General features: G+C 36.1%; 1 protein-coding gene across 2 annotated transcripts in view; it reads left to right on the forward strand.

Moving 5' to 3' along the window:
* SESTD1 (SEC14 and spectrin domain containing 1) overlaps positions 1–14446 on the forward strand; it is a 135695-nt gene extending 121249 nt beyond the window's left edge. The window contains exons 14-18 of one of the 2 annotated variants that reach the window (XM_072811089.1): positions 5211–5292; positions 6144–6266; positions 7055–7246; positions 11104–11225; positions 13726–14446. In XM_072811089.1, the coding sequence (XP_072667190.1) occupies positions 5211–5292; positions 6144–6266; positions 7055–7246; positions 11104–11225; positions 13726–13855 (649 nt within the window). In that variant the 3' untranslated portion in view covers positions 13856–14446. Of the gene's footprint in view, positions 1–5210; positions 5293–6143; positions 6361–7054; positions 7247–11103; positions 11226–13725 lie in introns of those variants that run through there. The other variant, XM_072811088.1, reaches the window with a different exon arrangement.
* The last annotated feature ends 9676 nt before the right edge of the window (positions 14447–24122 follow it).

Below are 24122 nucleotides of genomic sequence, written 5' to 3' on the forward strand. Positions count from 1 at the left end.
CTGGGCCCTCCCGGCCTCTGCCTGTCCCGGGGGGAGGCCGGATCCCGGGCTGTGTCCCGGCGCCCTGTGCTCCTGGGCCTGCGCTGGTGGATTCGCGCTCCCGGCCACGCAGCCCCCTCCGCACAGAGCCTCTTCCACTGCCCAAGCCCCTCCGGGCTGCTCCCGGCCGCGCAGCCCCCTCTCCGCGGAGCCTCCCCCCGAGCCCCTCCGAGCTGCTCCCGGCCGCGCAGCCCCCTCTGCGGAGCCGCCACCCAAGCCCCTCCGAGCTGCTCCCGGGTCCGCAGTGTGCGCGCTGCAGCCCTTAGGGAGCTCGGTGCGCTCTCCCCGGGGCACAGGTGCCTGTTAGTGTCCCAGGGAGCCTGAGGGCATCCCCGCCCTCCTGGGGTCCTCCTCCAACTCCCTGCGAGGCCTTTCCACTGTGAAGATTGGTGAAGCTCCTGCTTTTCCGTGTCGGGGCTCTCCTGTCCTGGGGACACTAGCCCTGGCCTCAGCCCGGCTCCTCGTGGGGCCCCTCCCCCTTGGATGCCTTTTGTTTATTTCTTTTTCCCCCGGTGTTCCTACCTTGATAGAAGCCCGAACTCTTCTCACTGTAGCATTTCAGCTGTTCTCTCTTTAAATCTCAGGCCGAATTCATAGATTTTCAGGATAATTTGAAGGTTATCTAGGTAATTTGGTGGGGACAGGTGATTTGGAGACCCTACTCTTCCGCCATTTTGCCCCTCCTCCTAAAATGCCCTTTTAAAGAAATAACTGAGATTAGGTTTGTGAGATTCACCACCAATAATTCATGTATTGAGTCGGTCAGTCTTTTCACTGCTATGAAATGTTTTGCATGAATATTCCATAATTTTTCATTTTTCTGTTGGGACACTTACCTTGATTGCTGTCATTTAAAAAAATTTCAATTCAGTTAATTAGCATATAGTATATTATTGGTGTCAGAGGTAGAGGTCACTGATCCATCAGTCTTATATAATACCCAGTGCTCATTATATCACATGCCCTCCTTAATGTCCATCACCCAGTTGCCCTGTCCCCTCACACCACTCCCCTCCAATGGTCATCAGTTTGTTTCCTATGATTAAGAGTCTCTTAGGGTTTATCTCCCTCTCTGATTTAGTCTTGTTTTATTTTTCCCTTCCTTCTTCTGTGATCCTGTTTTTTTTTTTTTAAATTTTTTTTAGTTTTTATTAGTTTTTATTTTTTTTTAATTTTTTTTAAAAATTTATTTATAGAGACACACAGAGAGAGAGAGAGAGGCAGAGACACAGGCAGAGGGAGAAGCAGGCTCCATGCAACAAGCCTGATGTGGGACTTGATCCCGGGTCTCCAGGATCACACCACGGGCTGCAGGCGGCGCTAAACCGCTGAGCCACTGGGGCTGCCCTGTGATCCTGTTTTGTTTCTTAAATTCCACATATAAGTGAGATCATATGATACTTGTCTTTCACTGATGTATTTCGCTTATATAATACCCTTTAGTTTTTTCCGTGTCATTATAAATGGCAAGATTTCCTTTTTTGATGGATGAATAGTATTCCATTGTATATATACATCATATCTTCTTTATCTGTAGATCTGTCTATGGACATCTGGGCTCTTTCTGTAGTTTAGCTATTGTGGACATTGCTGCTATAAACATTGGATGCAAGTGCCCCTTCAGATCACAACATTTGTATGTTTGGGGTAAATATCTGGTAGTGCAATTGCTGGGTTATAGAGTAGTTCTATTTTCAGTTCTTTTGAGGAACCTCGGTACTATTTTCCAGAGTGACTGCACCAGCTTGTATTCCTACCAGCAATATAAGAGGGTTCCCCTTGCTCCGCATCCTCACCAACATCTGTCATTTTCTACTTGTTAATCTTAGCCATTCTGATTCATGTGAGGTGATATCCCACTGTGGTTTTGATTTGTATTTCCCTGATGCTGAGTCATGTTGAACATTTTTTCAAGAGTCTGTTGGCCATTTTTATGTCTTCTTTGGAGAAATGTCTGATCATGTCTTCTGCCCATTTCTTGATTTGGATTATTTGTTCTTTGAGTGTTGAATTTGGTAAGTTCTTTGTAGATTTTGGATACCTGTCCTTTATCTGATAAGACATTTGCAAATATCTTTTCCCATTTTGTCACTTGTCTTTTGGTTTTGTTGACTGTTGCCTTTGTTGTGCAAAAGCTTTTTGTCTTGATGAAGCCCCAAGAGTTCATTTTTGTCTTTGTTTCCCTTGCCTTTGAAGATGTGTCTAGCAAGAAGTTACTGCCATTGAAGGCAAAGAGGTTGCAGCTTGTATTCTCCTCCAGGATTTTAAGGGATTTCTGTCTCACATTCAGGTCTTTCATCCATTTTGAGTCTATTTTTGTGTATGGTTAATTAAACGGTCCAGTTTCTTTCTTTGGGATGCTCTCCAATTTTCCCAACACTATTTGTTGAAGAGGCTGCCTTTTTTCCCCTGGGATATTCTTTCCTGGTTTGTTGCAGATGAGTTGATCACAGAATTGAAGGTCCATTTCCGGGTTCTCTTCAGTTCCATTGATCTGTATGACTGTTTTTGTGCCACTACCATACTGTCTTGATGATAACAGCTTTGTAATAGAGTTGAAGTCTGGAATTGTGATGCCACCAGTTTTGGTTTTCTTTTTCAACATTCTTTTGGCTAGTTGAGGTCTTTTCTGGTTCCATACAAATTTTAGGATTGTTTGTTCCAGCTATGTGAAATAGTTGATGGTATTTTGATAGGGATTGCATTGGATGTGTAGCTTGCTTTTGCTTTGGGTAGCATAGACATTTTAACAGTATTTGTTCTTCCAATAGATTAGCATGGAACGTTTTTCCATTTCTTTGTGTCTTCCTCAATTTCTTTCATCAATGTTCTGTAGTTGTCAGAGTACAGATCCTTTGCCTCTTTGGTTAGGTTTATTCCTAGGTATCTTATGGTTTTGGGTGCATTTATAAGTGGATTGACTCCTTAATTTCTCTTTCTTTCTGTCTCAGTGTATAGAAAATACAACTGATTTCTGTGCATTGATTTTATATCCTACCACTTGCCGAATTCTTGTATGAGTTCAAGCAATTTTGGGATGGAGTCTTCTGAGTTTTCCACATGGAGTATCCTGTCATTGGCGAAGAGGGAGAGTTTGACTTCTTTGTCAATTTGGATGCCTTTTATTTCTTTTTGTTGTCTGATTGCTGAGGCTAGGACTAGTGCTATGTTGAACAGCAGTGGTGAGAGTGGACATCCCTCCATGTCCCTGACCTTAGGGAAAAAAATCTCTCCATTTTTTTCCCATTGAGAATGTGGGCTTTTTATATAAGGCTTTCATTATATTGAGGTATGTTCCCTCTGTTCCTACAGTGTGAAAGTTTTAATCAAGAAAGGATGCTGTACTCTGTCAAATGCTTTTTTCTTCATCTACTGAGAAGATCATATGGTTTTGTCCTTTCTTTTATTAATGTGGTATATCACATTGATTTGTGGATGTTGAACCACCTTTGCAGCCTAGGAATAAATCCCACTTGGTTGTGGTAAATAGTCCTTTCAATGTAATGTTGGATTCTATTGGCTAGTATTTTGGTGAGAATTTTGGCGTCCGTGTTCATCAGGGATATTGGTCTGTAATTCTCTTCTTTGGTGGGATCTTTGGTTTTGGGATCAATGTAATACTGGCCTCATAGAGTTCAGAAATTTTCCTTCCATTTATATTTTTTGAAATAGCTTCAAAAGAATAGGTATTAATTCTTCTTTACATGTTTTGTAGAATTCCCCTGGAAAGCCATGTGGCCCTGAAATCTTATTTGTTGGGAGGTTTTTGATTATTGTTTTGATTTCCTTACTGGTCATGGGTCTGTTCAGAATTTCTTCCTGTTTAAGTTTTGGTAGTTTATATGTCTCTAGGAATGCATCCATATCTTCCAGATCACCTAATTTGTTGGCATGTAGTTACTCGTAATATGTTCTTATAATTGTTTGCATTTCTTTGGTTTTGGTTGTGATCTCTCCTCTTTCATTCATGATTTATTTATTTGGGTCTTTTCTCTTTTCTTTTTGACAAGTATGGCCAGGGGTTTCTTGATCTTATTAATTCTTTCAAAGTATCAGTTCCTAGTTTTGTTGATATGTTCTACTGTTCTTTTTGATTTCTGCTCTAATCTCTGTTAATTCTTTTCTCCTGCTGGGTTTAACTTTTATTTGCCATTCTTTCTCCAGCTTCTTTAGGTGTAAGGTTAGGTTGTGTGTTTGAGACCTTTCTTATTTCTTGAGAAAGGCTTGTATTGCTATGTACTTCCCTCTTAGGACTGCCTTTGCTGCATCTCAAAGGTTTTAAATAGTTGTGTTTTCATTTTCATTTGTTTCCATCAATTTTTTAAAATATTTCTTTATTACTGGTTGGCCCATTCATTCTTTACCAGAATGCTCTTTAACCTCCATGTATTTGAATCCTTTCCAAATTTCCTCTTATGAATGAGTTCAAATTTCAAAGCATGATGGTTTGAAAATAAACAGGGAATGAATGATCCCAGTCCCATGGTACTGGTTGAAACCTGATTTGTGACCAAGTATGTGATCTCTTCCGGAGAAAGTTCCTTGTGCACTCGAGAAGAATGTGTTTCCCATTGCTTTAGGGTAGAATGCTCTGAATATATCTGTGAAGTCCATCTGTTCCAGTGTGTCATCAAATCCCCTTGTTTCCTTGTTGATCTTTTGCTTAGATGATCTGTCCATTCTGGTGAGTGAGATGATAAAGTCCCCTACTATTCTTGTATTATTATCAGTGTGTTTCTTTAATTTTGTTATTAATTGGTTTATATAATTAGTTGCTCCCATGTTGTTTTATTTCCTTGGACCATCATCATCAAAATTAGTGTTTGAGAAACTTTATATGTTTATCTTAGAGGATTGTTTATTGCTAACTGGCAGTGGAGATTTCCTTGGGTTTTAGTGTACTACTTTGTTTATGCTTTGCTTCAGTATTTTGCAGAATCCATATTATCCTCAAGAAAGTATTGTTCAAGTATTTTGAAGTTTTAAAGTATTTTGATGTAACATAGATATCTTTAAAATTCTTACAAATCAATACAAAGTAGTTGAAGCCTCCATGGTATATAGCCTTAAGTATTTTAGTAAACTACAATACCTGTGTGCCAGATGATGATGTTAAAATAGTTATTAATGAAACTGAAATGACGTTTTACATTTATGTTTGGATTTATTAGATGTGAAGACATGGTAGATGTGCGAAGGTTAAAGATGCTTCAGATGGTGCAGTTGTTTAAATGTGAAGAAGATGCTGCCCAGGTAAAAGATCAATCAGGCACATGATATAGTTGTCTTTTCTTAAAAGATGGATTTCACCTACCTATAAAAAAAAAGTGTACTTATTATGGTCCTAAGAAAGTGAATGCATTAAGTCAAATTCTAGTTTATGTTATTAAAATAATAAAGTATTTATTTCTAGTTATTTTACTAGTCTCAGTTGACTTATCTTCTCAATGAAATCCTCTATTGAGCTAGAAATTGGGATTATTTATTATTGTTGACTTACTTGTTGGTTATGTGCTAAGGTTAAGGCTGGTGTAGCACATTTCTTTTTTAACCTGTAAGAGGGTTTTTCACCTAGATAAACAATAAGTTATCTTTGTATAGTTAGCATTGGGGAACATCATTTTAGCTTGATCTAGAAGAACTTTATGATTTTAAATAACATAAATCTGTAATGAGATTCAAGTAAGATCAATATTATATAAACACATGATCTTTTTTTGTAATTTAAATTAAATTATTTAACATATAGTGTATTATTAGTTTCAGAGGTAGAGGTCAATGATTCATCAGTCTTCTATGATACCCAGTGCTCAGACATTAAGGAGAACACACAATCTTCTATTAATACAAATTATGTGCTTAATAGCACTTCTAAAAAAGTGCTTCCCTTTAATACGTTATGTCCTTAGATTTCAAAAATTTTGAGGGGGAGGAAAGGTCCTTAATTCATGTAACTTTCATTGAATGAAATAAGCTATTAAGAATTTAGGTTATAACTAATGGATTAATTAATCATGTGGTAGTAACTTTTCTTTTTATAAATGTGATGTTTTTGATATAATAAGAGTTATGGATCCACCTTCATTGTTTTTATTTTTATTTAGGCAGTAGAATGGCTAAGTGAACTTCTGGATGCCCTGCTTAAGACCCACATCAGATTGGGTGATGATGCTCAGGAAACGAAAGTTTTACTGGAAAAGCATAGAAAATTTGTTGATGTTGCACAGGTGCAGAACTGGTTATCTTCCTTTTCTACAAGCTCAGTGTTTGAATAGCTTTCTGCATGATTATAATGTAACTTAACCCTCCAAGTCCAAGAAGGTTAGTTATGTTATTCCAGAAATATCACAGAACTAAGAAAATGTCAGCTGGTGCATCAAAAGTAGCCTGCATAAACTTGAGAGGGTTTATGTTTTCCTGAATACAGGTTCTGTATACTCCCTCTGATACATATGTTTTATATTATGCCATGTTTTAGGCAATCCAACTGTTCATTAACAAAAGTTAATGAGAAATAAGTGTTCCTATTGGTAAAGTAGAAACCAGTTTCTGCATCTTACCGGTGTTACTGTAACAATATAGACTGTGTGTGTGTGTGTGTGTGTGTGTGTGTGTGTGTGTAAAGTAACTTAATTTATTTTCCCTAATAATTGAGCTCTCAGTGAACAGTTGTGGTTTCCTGTATGGGATATAAAGTGGCCTATAAAGAGCCCATCGTCATCTACTTGTTTTGGTTAATGAATGGCCTGTGGAATTGAGAAGACTGAGACGGGGAAAGCAGAATGAGAGAACAAAGCGTAATAAAAAAGAAACTTACCAAAAATTCCAAGTATTGCTTCCCCATCCGTTTTTTTATATCTGCAGTTAATTTGTAGTAGTAAGTGCCAGTGGAGTCATTCAGTATTGATTTCCAGTAGTGTTATGTATTTGCAGCCACAGTCTTTCCTGCACACTTTCCCTTCTCTCTTTTCAGAATTCTTTTATTACAATTTCATGTTTACTTTTTCTTTTTTAGAGCACTTACGACTATGGAAGACAGTTGCTACAGGCCACAGTTGTGTTGTGTCAGTCTCTGCGCTGCACATCTCGATCATCTGGAGACACACTTCCTCGACTGAACAGAGTATGGAAACAATTTACAATAGCATCTGAAGAGAGAGTGCATAGGCTGGAAATGGCTATTGCATTTCACTCAAATGCCGAAAAGGTTTGCTTCTTTAAAAATGTAGCCTCAGTAGACTTTATTGTGTATGTTTAAAATGTATTAATTTTAATTATGTGATTATAATTATGTGATTAACCTGTGCTTTTCCCCTGAACTTATATTAATTCCATTGTTTAAAGTTTGTTTATATATAATAATGTCTTAGAGAGTTCAAATCAAATTCTCCTAGTAATCCATACCAGTGCTTGTTTACTGTGAATTGGAGAAATCCAAAACCATCTAGGAGTCCTCTCTCAACAGAACTTCTCTTCTTACGATATCTATATCTAACCCCCAGAATGAGCTCTTTATCTTTAGGGTGTCACGGCTCTCATCGCTTTCATTAACTGAAGAAAGGATACTTTGCAACTATTGCAACTACTGCAACTACTACTAATTGTCATCAATATTTTTTAAAAGGGCACTTTTAATTTAATAATGTTTAGAGACTACCCAACTAAAATGAGATAGAGATAAAATAAAACCTTTTTTTCATGTGTTATTTTTAAAGATTCATTGTAGAATTTATTATTTAATGAATTCAATAGTCCCAGAGGCCAAAAATGAAATATGTTGTATTATTTGGGCAGATTTTCAGTAGAGCCCTTTTCTTAACTCTGCACAGAGAAAATTTATAGCACTAAACCCTAACATTTCCACTCTGAAGAGGAGCTTTGTTATGTAGTTAACTTTGTTTTGATCTTTCACAATGAAAGTTTACATGTGGGGGATGTTCAATACAATATGAAATCTGAGAAACAGAAGATATAAATGTGATACAGCCTAGTCTGTAGAACGTAAGAGATGTGACCAGGAGTCTCTAGAATTGGGCGGTTGCTGTCTGTGTTCTACTGTACCTCTGTTGAGAAGTGTTTATAGTTAACTCTTGCTGAGTTGGTCACTGAACTCTGCATGTCAGTGTTATGGTTTAAAGTAGGCCTAACGGTGAAGGTGAAAGGTTATAAAATGGTTTAACTTGTTTATCTACTGATTGTTTTAATGAAACGTTTTTATTGAAGTATATTAACATGGAAAAGTGTATAGATCATAAATATTCAGTCAATTTGTTGAATTAAGCCTGTTTGATGAATTTTCACAAAGTGAGCATGCCTGTGTAATCAACACACTATTCAAAGAACAGAACATTACCAGCACCCCAGAAGCTCTCACACCGTCTTTTAGTGACGCTGCTCCTGCTGCCCCTCTGTCCTGTTCAAGGGTGACTACTGGCCCAGTTTCTAACAATACAGATAACTTTTTAAGATGTTGCTTTTACAATGTATCTGCAAGGTGACTCTGGAAAACAATATGGAGGTTCCTCAGAAAGTTAAAAATAGAACTGCCCTTCAATCCAGCAGTCTCACTGTTAGGTATTTACTCAAAGAATGCACAAATACTAATTCAAAGGGATACATGCCCCCTGATGTTGATAACAGCATTACCTACAATAACCAAGTTATGGAAGTAGCCCAAGTGTCCATCCATACATGAATAGATAAAGAAAATGTGGGGTATACACAAAAGATTTCAGCTATAAAAAAAGAATGAAATCTTGCCTTTAACACCACCTGTATGGAACTAGAGAGGATTATGCTAAGCGAAATAAGTCTAAGAGAAATACAAATACCATGTGATTTCATTCATGTGGAATTCAAGAAACAAAACAAATGAGTAAAGGGGAAAAAAAGACAAATCAAGAAACAGACTTAACTATAGAAAATAGATTGATGTTATCAGAGGGAAGGTGGGGAGGTTAGGTTAAATAGGTGATGGGATTAAGGGGTGCACTTATGATGAACACCAGGTTGATTCACTGTATTGTACACCTGAAACTAATACTACACTGTATGTTAACTGACTAGAATTTAAATAAAAACTTAAAAAAATAAAATGTATCTGCAAAGACATTTTAAGATCTAGACTTCTTTAAGAGATCATAGAAGAATATAAATGGTTGAGGGATGCCTGGGTAGCTCAGTGGTTTAGCATCTGCCTTCAGCTCAGGGCGTGATCCCAGAGTCCTGGGATCAAGTCCTGCATCAGGCTCCCCTCAAAGGAGCCTGCTTCTCCCTCTGCTTGTGTCTCTGCCTATCTCTCTGTGTCTTGTTAATAAATAAGAAAGTCTTAAAAAAAAAAAAAAACTATGCAAATGGTTGAGTTTTTTGCATAGGAAATTAATGCTCCTTTTTCTTCTGCTACATGGCCTTTATCATGCTTATAATAAGCACAATTTAAGGGCAGCCTGGTGGCTCAGCGGTTTAGTGCTGCCTTCAGCCCAGGGCCTGATCCTGGAGACCTGGGAGTCCTATGTGGGTTCCCTGCATGGAGCCTGCTTCTCCCTCTGCCTGTGTCTCTGCCTCTCTCTCTCTCTCTCTGTCTCTCTCTCTGTTTCATGAATAAATAAAATCTTTAAAAAAAATAAGCACAATTACTCTTTAAAGATTAAAGAAGATTAAGATTCTTTAGTGTTCAAGCCTTTGTAAAGCTTTTTGTTATCAGATATTATTTTCTTCTTGACTGTGTTTTATATTTAAACGTAAATATTAACTATAAGCAACTTGTATAATGACTGGGAAAATATTTAAATTAGATCTAGAAATTTATATAAAGTTATTTATGAATAATGCTGAAGTAGATTGGATTAAGTATAATGGAAAAAAGTTACAAAAATAAATACTTCTTTTTCTTCTCCCTTTCCCACATTTTGTAGTTTTTTTCATATAATCTGGTGTGTATCTTATACTTTTTTTTTTAAGATTTTATTTATTTATTCATGAGAGACAGAGAGAGGTAGAGACACAGGCAGAGGGAGAAGCAGGCTCTCCTCAGGAAGCCCGATGCAGGACTCGATCCCCGGACCCTGGGATCATGCCCTGAGCTGAAGGCAGACGCTCAACCACTGAGCCACCCAGGTGTCCCTGTATCCCAGACTTAAAGCACATCTCAGTTTGGACTAGCCACCTTTCAAGTGCTCACTAGGCTGATTGCTATTATATTGACTAATGTGGGCTAATACCTATAGACTTAGCTATTATAAATTATAGCAGTTTCTTTATTCTTTTCTCTCCCCTTGTTAAATTTAAATGGTAATAGTTAAGGAAAATTGTATTAAAGACTGTAGAACTTCCTATATTTGAATTTTAACCTTAATGGTTTACATCAGGTAAGTCAGCAGATCAGGGTTTTTAAAAATTTTACTTATTTATTCATGCGAGACAAGGAGAAAGAAGCAGAGACATAGGCAGCGGGAGAAGCGGGCTCCATGCAGGGACCCCGATGTGGGACTTGATCCCGGGATCCCGGGATCCGGCCCTGAGCCAAAAGCAGATGCTCAGTGGCTGAGCCACTCAGGCGTCCCAGCAGATCAGTTTTTAAAATAAGTGTAAAGTGCCTATGTAGGTCATCCCATCAGTTATGTGTCTGAACTCTGAGTATATGTTGTTTTGGATTTATATTTTCTTTCATTTTTGAAGTCTGTAAGCTGTTTGAGGTCAAAATCTGTATCTCAGTCATATTGCAAGCTGCTAAATAAATAAACATTTAGTACAATAAAGAATGGATGAATGAAGGGATACTTCTTAAGCGCAGTTTGAACTTATTTTTCAAGTAGTAGTTTAGTATTTTTTTTTTCTTGGAAATCTCTATAGGCCTTTATACTCCAATTACATATTGTTAGTAAGGATTATGTATTTCATTTTGTTTGAATATTTTGAGCCAGCTTCACCAGTAATGAATCTTGTACAGTGGTGGACATAGAGATGCTAAGAACAAAACAAAAACACCTTCAGTCTTCTGAATTTACGTGAGCTTGATTGCTTTTCTATATCTCTTGATTGATGTTGCCATTTTATTTGTTGCAGATTTTGCAAGACTGTCCAGAAGAGCCTGAAGCTATTAACGATGAGGAGCAATTTGATGAAATTGAAGCAGTTGGGAAATCACTTTTGGATAGATTAACTGTTCCTGTAGTTTATCCTGATGGGTATGGTACATGTTCTTATAATTTTGTCTTTTTATTTGTGAGGTCTTAAAATGAAATCATCAAGAGAGGAAAATATATTTTTTTAAAAAGCCGAGTAAATTAGCTCTGGTCCACATCTTCAGTTCCACAATAAATTGGTTTGTAATGAAAAGAAATACAAACTCGGCTCTTAGCAGCAGTAGTAGTTGGTACTTGCTGCTGTCAAATGTGGTGCATCTTGACAGCTTAATATAGAAGGTTGATATCCTGGGGTCCTAGCCTTCGCTCTGGTGATAGGGAGTAGGGTGCCTCTGGATTTCATCCAAGGAAGTGAGGGGAGTAGTGGGGTATAATGTTTAATGAGCTTTATAACATACTAAACATCGAGTTAAACACTTCACCTCATTATTTTTGATCAAACAGGTTTCGTTAGAGATAGAAATCTGAAGCTCAGAAAGATTAAGTGAGGTACTCAGGATTTCACAGCTTCTAAGTGGAATTGGCATACAGTTTTAGGTTGGTCCAACTCTGAACCCATTCTCTTTTCTCTATGCTATATAGAGTCCCAGTTTATTCATTTGTAGAATGATGGGGACCTGATTCCCACATTGCTTTCTATTTTAAAAGTTAATAATAAAAGTAAGAAGTAATCTCATGCAAATCAGTGGGCCAGTAAATGAGTCTGAAAGAGCTTCATCCCTGAGGATCTTGACCTTCTCAGTGAAAATAATTTAGAGATAATCCAGAGGATATTTAATTCAGATGACAGAGAAACCAAATCATTGGATGCATCTATCCTTACACTGTAGTATAGTGTAACGGATAAGATTGTGGACTCTGGAATCAGATATCTTGGGTTTAAATCTCAGCTCTCCACTTACTAGCTGTAACACCTTGGGCACCCTATTCAGCCATTCTGTGCCTCAATTCTTTCATCTAAAAATAGGGATATATTATTTATACCTTTTCAGGTTATAGGGCAGGGGAATTAACATGAGCTCAATGTGTATAAATTACTTAAAACGAATCTAGCACAGGGGTGCCTTGGTGGCTCAGTTGGTTGAGTGTCTTACTCTTGATTTTAGCTCAGGTCATGATCTCAGGGTTATGGGATCCAGCCCTCAGCCAGGCTCTGTGCTGAATTCAAAGCCTGCCCTCTCTCCCCTTACCTCCACTTGCACTCTGTCTTTATAATAAATAAATACAATCTTAAAAAGAAAGAAAAAACAGAAAAACCCAAAATCTGAAACATAGTAAATGCCAGTACTACCATGTCATGAACTTTAGATCATTATTTAGAATTGATTTGGGGAAGATACAATTCTGTTCCATTGAAAGAATATATAATTCATAATCTATATGTAGATAATCTTTGGCCACAGCCAAAATTGAAACCATCAGAAGTAGCCTAAAATCATGTTAGATATCTGCAATGTATAAAAAAAAATCTAAAATTTTATAATTCAGCTTGTAACAATATTAGAGGGCTGCCTTCATGGTGCTCATTCCAGGGAACCCTCCACCCCCATTTCTGTGCTTTATAACCAGTTGTTAGCACTGTCTCCATTCTACTCAGGTCAGCCTAGGAGCATCTAAAACTAGTATTTTTGTTTGTACTTCTCCTCTTGTATTCTACAAATAGTCCATGTAACACTTCCTCATGTTTTTAAGATTGAAGAATAAATTAGTACTGTATATTCAGATTTCATAACCACCACCTTTAATACTTGGAATTGTTATTCTGTTCCATTTGTATGAAAACCTGTTGATGCTAGTTTAGCAGTAAGCTTATTCAGATTTATTTTTGTAACATTGTCCTGGAAAAATAAAAGAAATTAGATGATCTTCCTGGATTCACTAAAGAATCCGGTTCCAATGCTGGTTTTCCCACTATGTGATCCTAGTTAAATCATTTAATTTTCTAGGTCTTAGTTTTCTGATTTTAAAAAATACAGAGCTCAACCAGATAATTTCTAAGAACTCTTCTAGCTCTAAAAGATTCTCTGACTCTGAATACAGAATCTTTTCAAGTAGGATAGCATTAAATCATTTTGTCTGTTAAAGTCCCAAATGATGCCTTAACATAAAACAGGTATTTTACTTGCCAACTGTATTAGACAACTGGTGTACAGAGATAGCCTTTATCCTTGAAGAATACATACAAATTCTATATTTCTGAATGTTTATGCACCCAAAACGGAAAGTAGAATATCTCCAATGTTACATTGTTTCCTTTATTGTTTCATTGTTTAGTTGCATTGTTTGGTTTATTGAGATTATCATAAGTACATATGATACAATATTTAATACAATAATCTGTTTCTTTCAACATGTCTTAATATATTTTATGCATTTAAAAATGTTTCTTCTACTGAATTACCACAAACAGTATATGGTCTTCAGGTGAACTAATGCCATATCACATATAAAATGTTTATGATAATCTTTGTTCCCTTTTGCATTTGCTGTGGTCATTGGATTTGTATTAATCTGATTGTGGTTTTTCTGTTTTAATTTTTAGAACTGAGCAGTATTTTGGGAGTCCAAGTGACATGGCTTCCACTGCAGAACACATCAGAGACAGGATGAAACTGGTTAGTCTCAAAAGACAGCAGCTGAGACATCCTGAAATGATGACCACAGAGAGCTAATAGCTACCAGCTTCCCACAAATCTGCAGTTCATAATCCCGCATGTTGTTGGCATACTACAGCATTAGCCGCAATACATTGATACATTTCACAGCCAGGATAAGCCTCATTTTTTTCCATTTTACATTTCTCTCTACATGTTAACACCTTACAACTACCAAGGCATCATTATTTTACTTGCTTTGAGACCATAGACTCCAAGTATCTTAAAAGAAAGAACTGTAAACATTGCACTGAAAACTTGCTTTAAAGCTTTACCTGACCTGTCAATTTGTAGATGAACAACTGATAATAAGCTTTGAATGGTGCTAATAAGAGTTTAGGAATTCTCTATATAAAAAATGGTTGACCTTCCTCCCCAGGTGATGTAGTAAATTTAGACTATAGTTAAATTGTTATTAGTAGACAGTGGCGTACTCAAAAATTTTACTTTGTAATTCTTCTTCAAAATTGATTATTTTTATTGTGTCAGTATGAAGAAAACCTTCAGATCTTTGATATATCATATTCATTAAAAGACATTTTCCTATTTGTATTGATAATGTATTAAAAGTTGTTTGTGCTTAATAAAAGGCTTCTTTTAAACATCTTACTTAATTTGGTGGTTATATCCTGTTTCCAAACATGAGTGCCTTATTTAAAAGGGCATTCTTAGGATTGTGAGGATGATTTAATATTTGTTTTTTCATGTTGGTTGCATGTGTTTTAGCCAGGAAATCCATATGTAAGCATGTGTATATAATAAATAAGCATGTTTAATTATGAAAAATAATTGTGAAGAACAATTTAGATCTTAAAGAACTTAAAAATAATGGAATACTATTTCTAATTGTTCCCTTCTTTAAGTTGAAAAATGTTATCTAAATTATTAACTACCCTGAAGATACTTTGTCTTTGGGGAGGAGGGTTGGGGAAGAAGGCATACATAATTACTTAAGTGTAATCCTTTATATCAGAGGAATCTTTCTGGAACAAAAACAGCAATTGTTAATAAAACTTAATTTCTCATGATAGACTAGAAACAAAATTCTGAAGTAGTCTAATAAAAATTGTACAACTCTTTTAGAAATAAAATTTATAAAATGTTAGTGCTTATAAGTTTATATTAAGTTTAAATGGTAAAATACATATTTAATTTTTGTGTTAATTTTTATTTCAGAAAGTGTTTTTGAAAAAGATTAAAAATAATTTTTTAGTCTGTGATCAATACAAAATTATGCAAAGAATTGTATGCTGGTTCCTTTTCATGTCCACAAAAATGTTCATGTATCTTCCAATGCAGAAAACCCCCTCTGAACCTGCTGGTTCTCCCATCCTTCTTCACTGCCAGGCCTCCTGGAGAAATTCATGTCTGTTCCCCCTGCATCCTCATCTCTCACTGTTCAACACCTCGCAATCTGTTTTTACATAGCACTTCAGTGAAGCTGTTCTCAGTGGGCTCTCAGTTACTGAATTGAATGAATGTTTCCTTTGATCTGCATTCCTTATCCTTCTCTGTCTCTGCAACATTTACACCATTGAGCAACCTTTCCTCGTTGGTGTCTCGTCCCTTGAAGATGTTATCCTCAGCCATAACTGAGTAGAGTCGCAACTCTAAGCATACCTACTACAGCGCACGCTCAGATTCTGTCTTCAGAATGCTTCTGGAGGGATCTCATCCTTAGGGTTTCTATTTTTATCCCAATGTTCTTTGTTCCATATCTGGTCCAAAATTTTAGACCGTACTTTCAGCTACCTACTTGACATTTCAGTCTAGATGAAGTCATCCTATTTTTCACTTTTCTACTCTCTGAGCAATTTTGGTTCATTTTTTTCTAGTCAGACATGCCAGAAAATCTGGGGGCAATAGCTGATTGCTCCCTTTTTTCTTATGCTGCCACTGCTTCTGAGAACATTCAGGAAAATTATTTCTATATTTGATATCCTCTCAGTCTTTTAGGACTTAACTTTTGAGTATAAACTTGTGATTCTTCATTTCAGTCCTCATAATGGTGCTAACCACATGCTACAATTGTTTATTGATGTCTGTGCCTGCTACACTAGAATCTCTGTTGAGGGAAGGAATCTTTTGGGACTCTCCTGTTCCCAGCCTTGTGCTCATATGTAATAGCCGCTCATATGTAATAGCCGCTCACTTTTCTGTGTGTGAATGGTCTGTTGTAGACCTTAGTAAGAATCCCCCCCCCCCATATTATAGATTGAAGTGTGTTTTAAATATATTTCCTAAAATTTTGACTGACTTATGAATTAATCTACTCATAAAGAAGTCATTTGGTATTTTAGATACTTATATATTAAGTAATTTAGATATTTAGTTACACTCAATATCTATTCTACTGAATTTCAGAGTAGTAAAAATGTTTTTATTAAGATTTGCTAGAAGGGAACTGCACTATAAGTAATGGGAGTCTTAGTTTTATCATCAACTTGACTACTTATTGTTCAGTGAGTTAATTTTTAATATGCCTTAAGCTGTCCAGCCTACAGCAAGAGTAAAATAAGGCATCATCTGAAAATGTTATTTGTAATTTGAATATTTCAGATGAACTGAATACGCTTTGACATATTGTTGCTGTTCATTTGTAAATTTGCTGCTACTTTCTATATGTATATCTTATGTATACATACTTTATGATTGAAAACCCAACAATGCCCTAATGTTTTCTTTCATAGCATAATAGTTCACTTAGAGTACATGTGAAGGAAATGACTGCAGTCTGTTTGAAATCACGAGTTCTGTATACATCATGAATTAATGTTGGCCCACAAATGAGAAAGAACCATCATCTCTATATGCCATTATTGGTATATGACACAACTTACCACATTACTTTTGCTCATCTCAGGGAATTCTTGAAGTATTAATTGGGCTAGATTTGTTTTTTGTTTTGCTGGGGGGAGGGGGTGTTTTCTCTTTTTACTGTATATGTGCTCCTCTCTAAACTCAGTATATATAGTTTTGACACCTGTTCTTCACATGTCTGGCTCTGCAGAGTTAAGATGCAAAGATGGTAACTTTTTTTCCAGATAAAATTGACTTCATTCCAAGTCCTCATTATTGGTGACCTTATTGCTAGGGTGACTCATTGGTGATGGTGATGAAACTGCTCAGCCTGCCAGCCAGGATGTTGATGGCAGGTCTAGGCTTCATTACTGTGTAGAAGACTGGATCCCACTCTAACTTTATAGGCATTGAAATCGGCCAGCACTCCTGAGTGTAACCTAGTGTGAATGTGTTGTTCCATTACCCTGTCAGTTGAAATTGGGGTGTGTTGTTTAGTGTATTGACTGTGGCACACCATTTAGGGCGAACATGATTTTCTGATAGGGCTGAGCAAACCATATTCTCTCATGTAAACCTGTTGTATAACCAACGGCATGATTGTGAGATTAGCTGAACGTAGCTCTCTGTATAGTCTACAGTTGGAAAAAGAACTCTTAATTCTCTGCTACATTGTAAGTTCCTTGCCAGAGACATTGGCTGTTGCTCTGCACTTTTCCTATCCTCACAGGGCCATAGTAAAATCCTGTGGTTCCTAAGAACTAAAATATGCTGTGGTTGCTAAAGTCCCCCACATCTTGAGCTTATTGAAAATGGTGTGGGAAACCAACATTAGTAAATATCATCAGTAACAAGAGTTACATGATTGAGATAACTGGTTAAACCTCCAAAGGAAAAATCTCCTAGAATTCAGAAGATAGACTGCAACATACCTGACTAGTTAACTTAATTAGCAGACTTACCAGTGTTGACTTTAAGTTTTGAAACTAAAAAACTTCAGTGAGAAATGGGAAATATGCTTCTGGGACGGAGGGCAATAAATAACCTTGATGAGGAAAAATTAAGTATTGATTTAACACTTGACAATACGTGGCTTCGGTGTGTGCTCTAGAAAAGTCTAAGTTTAGCTAAGAAGCATAAATAATGGCAAGCATACAAAGGATCATAGAAGAGCCAAAGTAAGAACTGCAGTGAATATAACGGAAAGAGTTTGGAGTTTGAATATCAAATTCTGACTTTGTCATTTACTTGACCTTTGTAAAAATTACCAAACTTCTCTGGGTCTGTAAATACAATCACATTTTAAAAATGTGTTGAAAACTACAATGTTATCCAAAGTGGAAGGAATTATTATTATAATTTTCTTTTTAGAATAGACAGTACAGCATTCTTTTAATGTTGCTTCTGTCTCAGATGACGAGCATGGGGTCATGGGGGAAATGGCACTGTCCTCACCTCTCTGAGCTCAATTTCCCCTACATTCAGAATTACTAAGAGTGGAGTTGGTGAGCTCATCAGTAAATGACAAGACTTTTAAATCTGACAGATTAACTCTTTTATGGCAGGATGATAGACCAGCGAGATGGAAGACAAGTGAGGAATATCATCTACTTTGAGGGTGACAGGACATGACACAGTGCCATTAATAAGTAAGTAAAAGTCATACTCAGAGTGGATCTCAGAGAGCACCAGCCAGTGGAAACAAACGCACCAAGCTGTTAAAAGTATCCTAATAATGAGGTAACAAGCGTGACTTGAGACCACTGTTAGTACTGTTACGGCTAGAGAACTTGAGCAGTGGTAATGTGATAGAGACTGCTAGAAATAGGGATGCTCTGTGAAATACAGGGGAATGTTTTAAGACTGAAAACGTTCATAGATACGATTCTGAATAATGTGACTGCAGTATTTTAAAGCAAACTTGGAGAACTTGACAACACTAGTCCGTGTGCTTCAAGGACAGCAGAGCCTGTACTAGAACATAAAGCACTCAGAGGTCAAAGGAGAGCCAGACCTGTGACTAAATATTTTGAAAGCAGCAAGTAAATTTTTAAAAGAAGATTATTTTTGTTAGAGAACCGTTATGAGGCGCTATATATATATAAAGCATATATATATATAACATATATATAAAACATATCATACCAATATAGTTATATGCAAATCCTTAGCAAATAACTAAAGATTGTTACAACCACTAAAAAGCACAGTGTTCATGGATTTTAAGGCAGGCATGTGGAAAACTACTTCTGACAAAAGGCTATTGAAGTCTAAAGCCGTTCTTAGTGAATATCAAGGAGTCACCTTAGAAGTATTTACAAGTTACATGCCTTCACTTTAGGGTGCCCCCAAATGAGCCTCTCCTTGGAGAGACAGGAGGATAATTCAGATGTCCTTCCACTCAGAAGATAGGGGCCTAGACAATATGATCAGACCTCATATTGTGTGTTGGATCTACATGCCTTTCTTTCTTTTAATTATTATTGTTACTATAGTTCTTTATTAGTTTAGATGTCAGGTAAAAATTTCTGTGCTTGATTTTTTCCCTTAGGAATGCTTCTTCATCTTAGCTCTTATGTTCATCTACACAGCCAACAAATTTGTTGAGAAAAAATGATCAATATAGGTAATTTTTAAAGGTGTGAGGGGATCAAAATGTCAACTGACAGTTTTGAGTCAGTATAGATTTGAGGGCTGACTAGTCACCTCACACTCTGGAATATCTTTTCACAAGCTCTTGAGTTTCTAAATTGACACTGATTGGAAGAATCTGATGATTATCTTGCTGTGAGATCGATACTGAAATTCTCAGTGGCATCATTTGGTAAGTGTTGCACCCTGGAATTTTTCTCCCAACATTTTATAAAAATTTTCAAACATATAAAAAGGTTAAGATTTTATAAAGTATTAATCACCCACATGGTAGTTAGCATTAATTATGCTTGCATGATCACATGTCCATCCATCAATTCATCAAATTGCAGACATCTTCACTACTAATAACTTCAGTATATGTATCGTTAACTAGAGCTCAGTATATGCTGACCACATTTTAAATGTAAAATTAGCATACAATGAAATGCATAAATCTTGAGTATGCATTACCTAGTTTTGGAAAATGCATACAGTACTACCAAAATATAAAAACATTATCAGAAAATTCCCCTTTGGCCCTTTCTAGTCAATCTTTGACCCCACTCCACTCTCCCAAAGGCAACCACTGTTCTTTTGTCTACCAGGAATCCAATTTCTCTGTTCTAGGTCTTTATATAAATAGAGCCGCACAGCATGAACTCTTTCTAGAAGCCTCTTCACTTAACATGTTTTGGAAATCTATTCATGTTGTTAGGTGTTTTAGTTCATTCCTTTTTATTGCTGAGTAGTATTCCATTGTATGACTATATTGCAGTTTATCCGTCTCCCTATTTACGAATATCTGGGCTGTTTCCAGCATTAGTAGTTATAAATAAAGCTGCTATGATTATTCTTAATGTAAGTCTTATGTGAACATAGGCTTTTATTTCTCTTGGGTGAATACCTAGGATTAGAATTTCTGTGTCATAGGGTAGTTTTAAAAGAAACTGCTATCCTTTTCCAATGTGGTTATACTGTGTCCTGGATTTTCACTATATTTTGGATGTGTAGAAAGGTGTAAACTATTTTTATGATTCATATTTGAAATTTTAGAAGTGGGTTTGTGATAGAAATGGCATTGTTAACGGTTGGCAGTTGGTATTCTTTGAGGAAATACCTGTCTGCCCAAAACAGCTCCCCAATGGGTTCCTATGCCTGAAATTTTAGGATTAGTTTCACTTCTTGAAGGATTAAAGCATTTCTGAAGCATGGTGATATATTAGCTAGAAGAAACAGCACTGGTTTGTTTATTTTACTAACTTTTGCCACCCGTTTTCAGTAGGTGAAATAAGACCAATTAAACAGAAAAGATTATTTCTGTTCAATTGGGGTGGAAGGGGTAGTCAGAAATGTGTACTACTCGTCTGTCATGGGTACAGTAATGTGAGAGAGCACTCTCTGGATGGGAAGGCCCCCCAGTTGGTGGTCAAGAAACCCGAAGACGGGGTGGGAAGAATTCTACCTCACGGTTGTAATAAGGGATAGCTCTGTCTTTGCAGGACATCTTAGCCTTTACAAATCACATTTTCTGTGTTGTCTTTTTGTTTAGTACCGCCTAGCTGTAGTTATTTCACACCTTAGTGACTTTCTTACTCACTGTTTTATCCTTCCTGCCTGTTATATTACATATAGCGGTTACTTGTATAAGCCTGTAAAATTATAATCATATGTATGTCTCTAATGCTTGTGTTCAAAGATATTTATGTATGGTTCATTCAATCTTTCCTACTCCGTTTTTAAGGGCTGGGATATTTGGCCTCTACTGTAAATCCCTATAATGTTCCACATATTGTAAATGCAATAAAGATGTTAAAAACTATTAGTAATGGCAGCATATTTTGATATGTATTTCTTTGATATGTTATCACTTTGGACAGTAAGTTTGATTTCTGTTAATAAAGATTGTTCATAAAATCTAGGGAGAATTAAATCATACTGGTCTCTATAATATAACCTGATGAATTCTTCATTTTTGGATCTATTCGAATTATGTCCTCTAAAACTTTAAATTTTTTCTAACATTTTCTAAAATGTTTGATTAAAACAAAATGTAACTTTTTTCTTCTGAAATCTGGAGTCCTAGAAGACAGAGGCTAAATACCCTTTCCCTTGTGCTTCTCATTCTCTATCAACAGCCCCCCATCCCACACCCAGGTTTGGCACAGAAATTAAGAGTTTCCTTTAAATTCTACATTGTATGAAATTGTTAGTTTTTTTATTTTTCCCCACAATAGGTAGTGGTTAGATTCCTTTTGATACTACCAATAAGTCTATTTTTAAGACTTAAAAAAGATGAATATATATTTGGGACTGGGGAAAGCATATTAGAACAAATGTAGCTAAATAACAAAATCATATTATGCTATAAATAATAGCAGCTCCAGAATGGCTACCAGGAATTTAGAATTGCCAAAATTTGGAAATTGGCAAGCCTTATACCTTGTCCAATGAAGTTAGGTACATTTTGGTGATAGTTGAACATATAAACAAAATATGTATACAAAAAAGAATGTACCTTTATTTTCAGTAGGTTTTTTTCATTTTACTACTGACAATATTTACCCTCACCTTTAAATTTCCCATTGGACACTTGGTATATCTACAGAGCTGTTCTACCTAATGTGTAAAATCTACCCAAAAGTAGTCTGATAATCATTCTTATGTGAAAGTCAAAATGGGTGCAAGAAATACCCAGTTTTTGCCGTGTCCAGAAGAGAATTACAGTTAATACAGAAGTCAAAAGTACTTAACAAAAAAATGGAAAAGCTGGAAAAGAAGTGAACAATAAGCATAAAAGCTCATTTGTGACCATGATTAAGTAAAACGTAATGGTTGACAAACCATACTCACTTATTAAATATTAATATTAAATATTAATTATTAAGTAGCCTTGCATTACAACAGACCATAACTTAGCTATCTTTGGAAGCTTACCTTCCACTTTAATTACTTTGATTATTTAACAAAAAGGATCTAGTCTTGAAAAGATTTGGTTATCAATGATTATAAGAACAAAAAGTTGAAAGCAACCCAAATGTTTTAATAAAGGTATCCTGTAAGAATATTATACCATTGAAAATGTTATAAAACTTTATTGAAATTGATAGAAGTCCATTAAAAAGATACTCATGATATATTGTTGAGTGAAAAAAGGCAGTTTCCAAAACTATAGGAATATTAGGATCCATTTTTAAAGATAAAAAATAGCTACTTGCAGAACTTTAGTAAGTTACTTTGAGATGTGGAATTAATAGATCATTATCAATTTCTTTGTTTTATTTTCTAATTGTTTTATTAAAATGGGTTTCTAAAAGCACTTCTAAGTATAAAATGCCTACTACATACATTCTTATATCCCAAAATATCTGTTGCAATAAGAATTCTCAAGAATATATAAGAAAATCTGGGGGGAGCATAGTTTTAAAATGTAAATCACTGTACCTTTTTTATTTTCAAAATGTTATAGAAAGTAAATCTCAATGAAGCCTTTATGTGAAATATGGATAACATAACATCATGTGTTTAAATACCTTGAGAAAACTGTGTGCATTGAAATTTGCTTACATCTCTACAAGTCTATTTCACATTATTTTGTGCAGGACAAAACTGCATTTTAAGAATGGACAAAGAAAGAAAATACTCTTAATGGAGAGTATAACTATAACTTCTAGTAAGCTATAACTTCTAGGTTGATACTAATGAAGCCATGCCTGTTTTGAAAAGGTTAAAATCCCTCAATCCTACAATGAGGGTTCTTTCAAACCCTTGAAGGTAAGTAATCTTGCCAGTGTGTATTCTTAGTAAAAATGGAGACTGGGAAACAAATGAGTCAATATCAACCCTTGGCATTCCTGTCTTTCTATCCATTTTATTCTTTTATCTACAACACACTCAGAATTGGATGATTAGCTCTACCAGTTGTCTACACAGTTGCATCTATGGGGAAGTGCTGTAATGCTGTCAGGACCAGGTTTTCCCAGACTTTTAGGACCGGGAAAAATTTTCCCATCAAAAACTGATTAAAATGCAATTTGGCTCACTTTAGCTAAATTATGGATTAACCAAGCTTCTCTGTATGGTGACCTAGAAATTCAGTTAGTATTAATAATATTACTGTAAGTTGTGAACAATTTACTTACCTACCAATAGATTTTTAGAACATATCCCATTCAGTAGTTGGAAACTACTTTTGTTCTTTTTCAATTTTTTGTTTTTAAGATTTTTTTTTTTTAATTAGAGAAAGGGTCAAGAGGACTCTACACCGATCACAGAGCCCAATGCGGGTCTCAACCTCACGACCCTGAGATCAGGACCTGAGCTTAACTGAGCTACCCAGGCACCCCAAGACTTGGTTTTGTTCTAAGAAAATGTTGAGCTTATAGACCACAGAGATCTCTTTGGTACTTAGGGCATGAACATAGATTTAGTTTCAAGGGAAAAACATAGTTACATTGCAGACATGTAGTTTGGAGTAGAATATTTGTTCTAAATCAGTAATTATCAAACCTGACTATGCCTGTAAATTAACTGGAGATGTTATTAAAATGCAGATTCTGATTCAGTAAGTTGGGTGGAACCTGAGGATCCGCATTTCCAACAAGTTTCCAGCTATTGATGATACCACCAGTCTGCAGACGACTTTGGATTGCAAAATTCTAGAATATCTTTTTTTTTAAATTGTATTTATTTATTAATGATAAGCACAGAGAGGGAGAGAGAGGCAGAGACACAGGCAGAAGGAGAAACAGGCTCCATGAAGGGAGCCCGACGTGGGACTCGATCCTGGGCCTCCAGGATCACGCCCTGGGCTGAAGGCAGCACTAAGCCGCTGAGCCACCCAGGCTGCCCTAGA

The sequence above is a fragment of the Canis lupus genome, chromosome 34 (assembly GCF_048164855.1).
Source record: "Canis lupus baileyi chromosome 34, mCanLup2.hap1, whole genome shotgun sequence".
In the NCBI taxonomy this organism is placed as follows: Eukaryota; Metazoa; Chordata; class Mammalia; order Carnivora; family Canidae; genus Canis; species Canis lupus.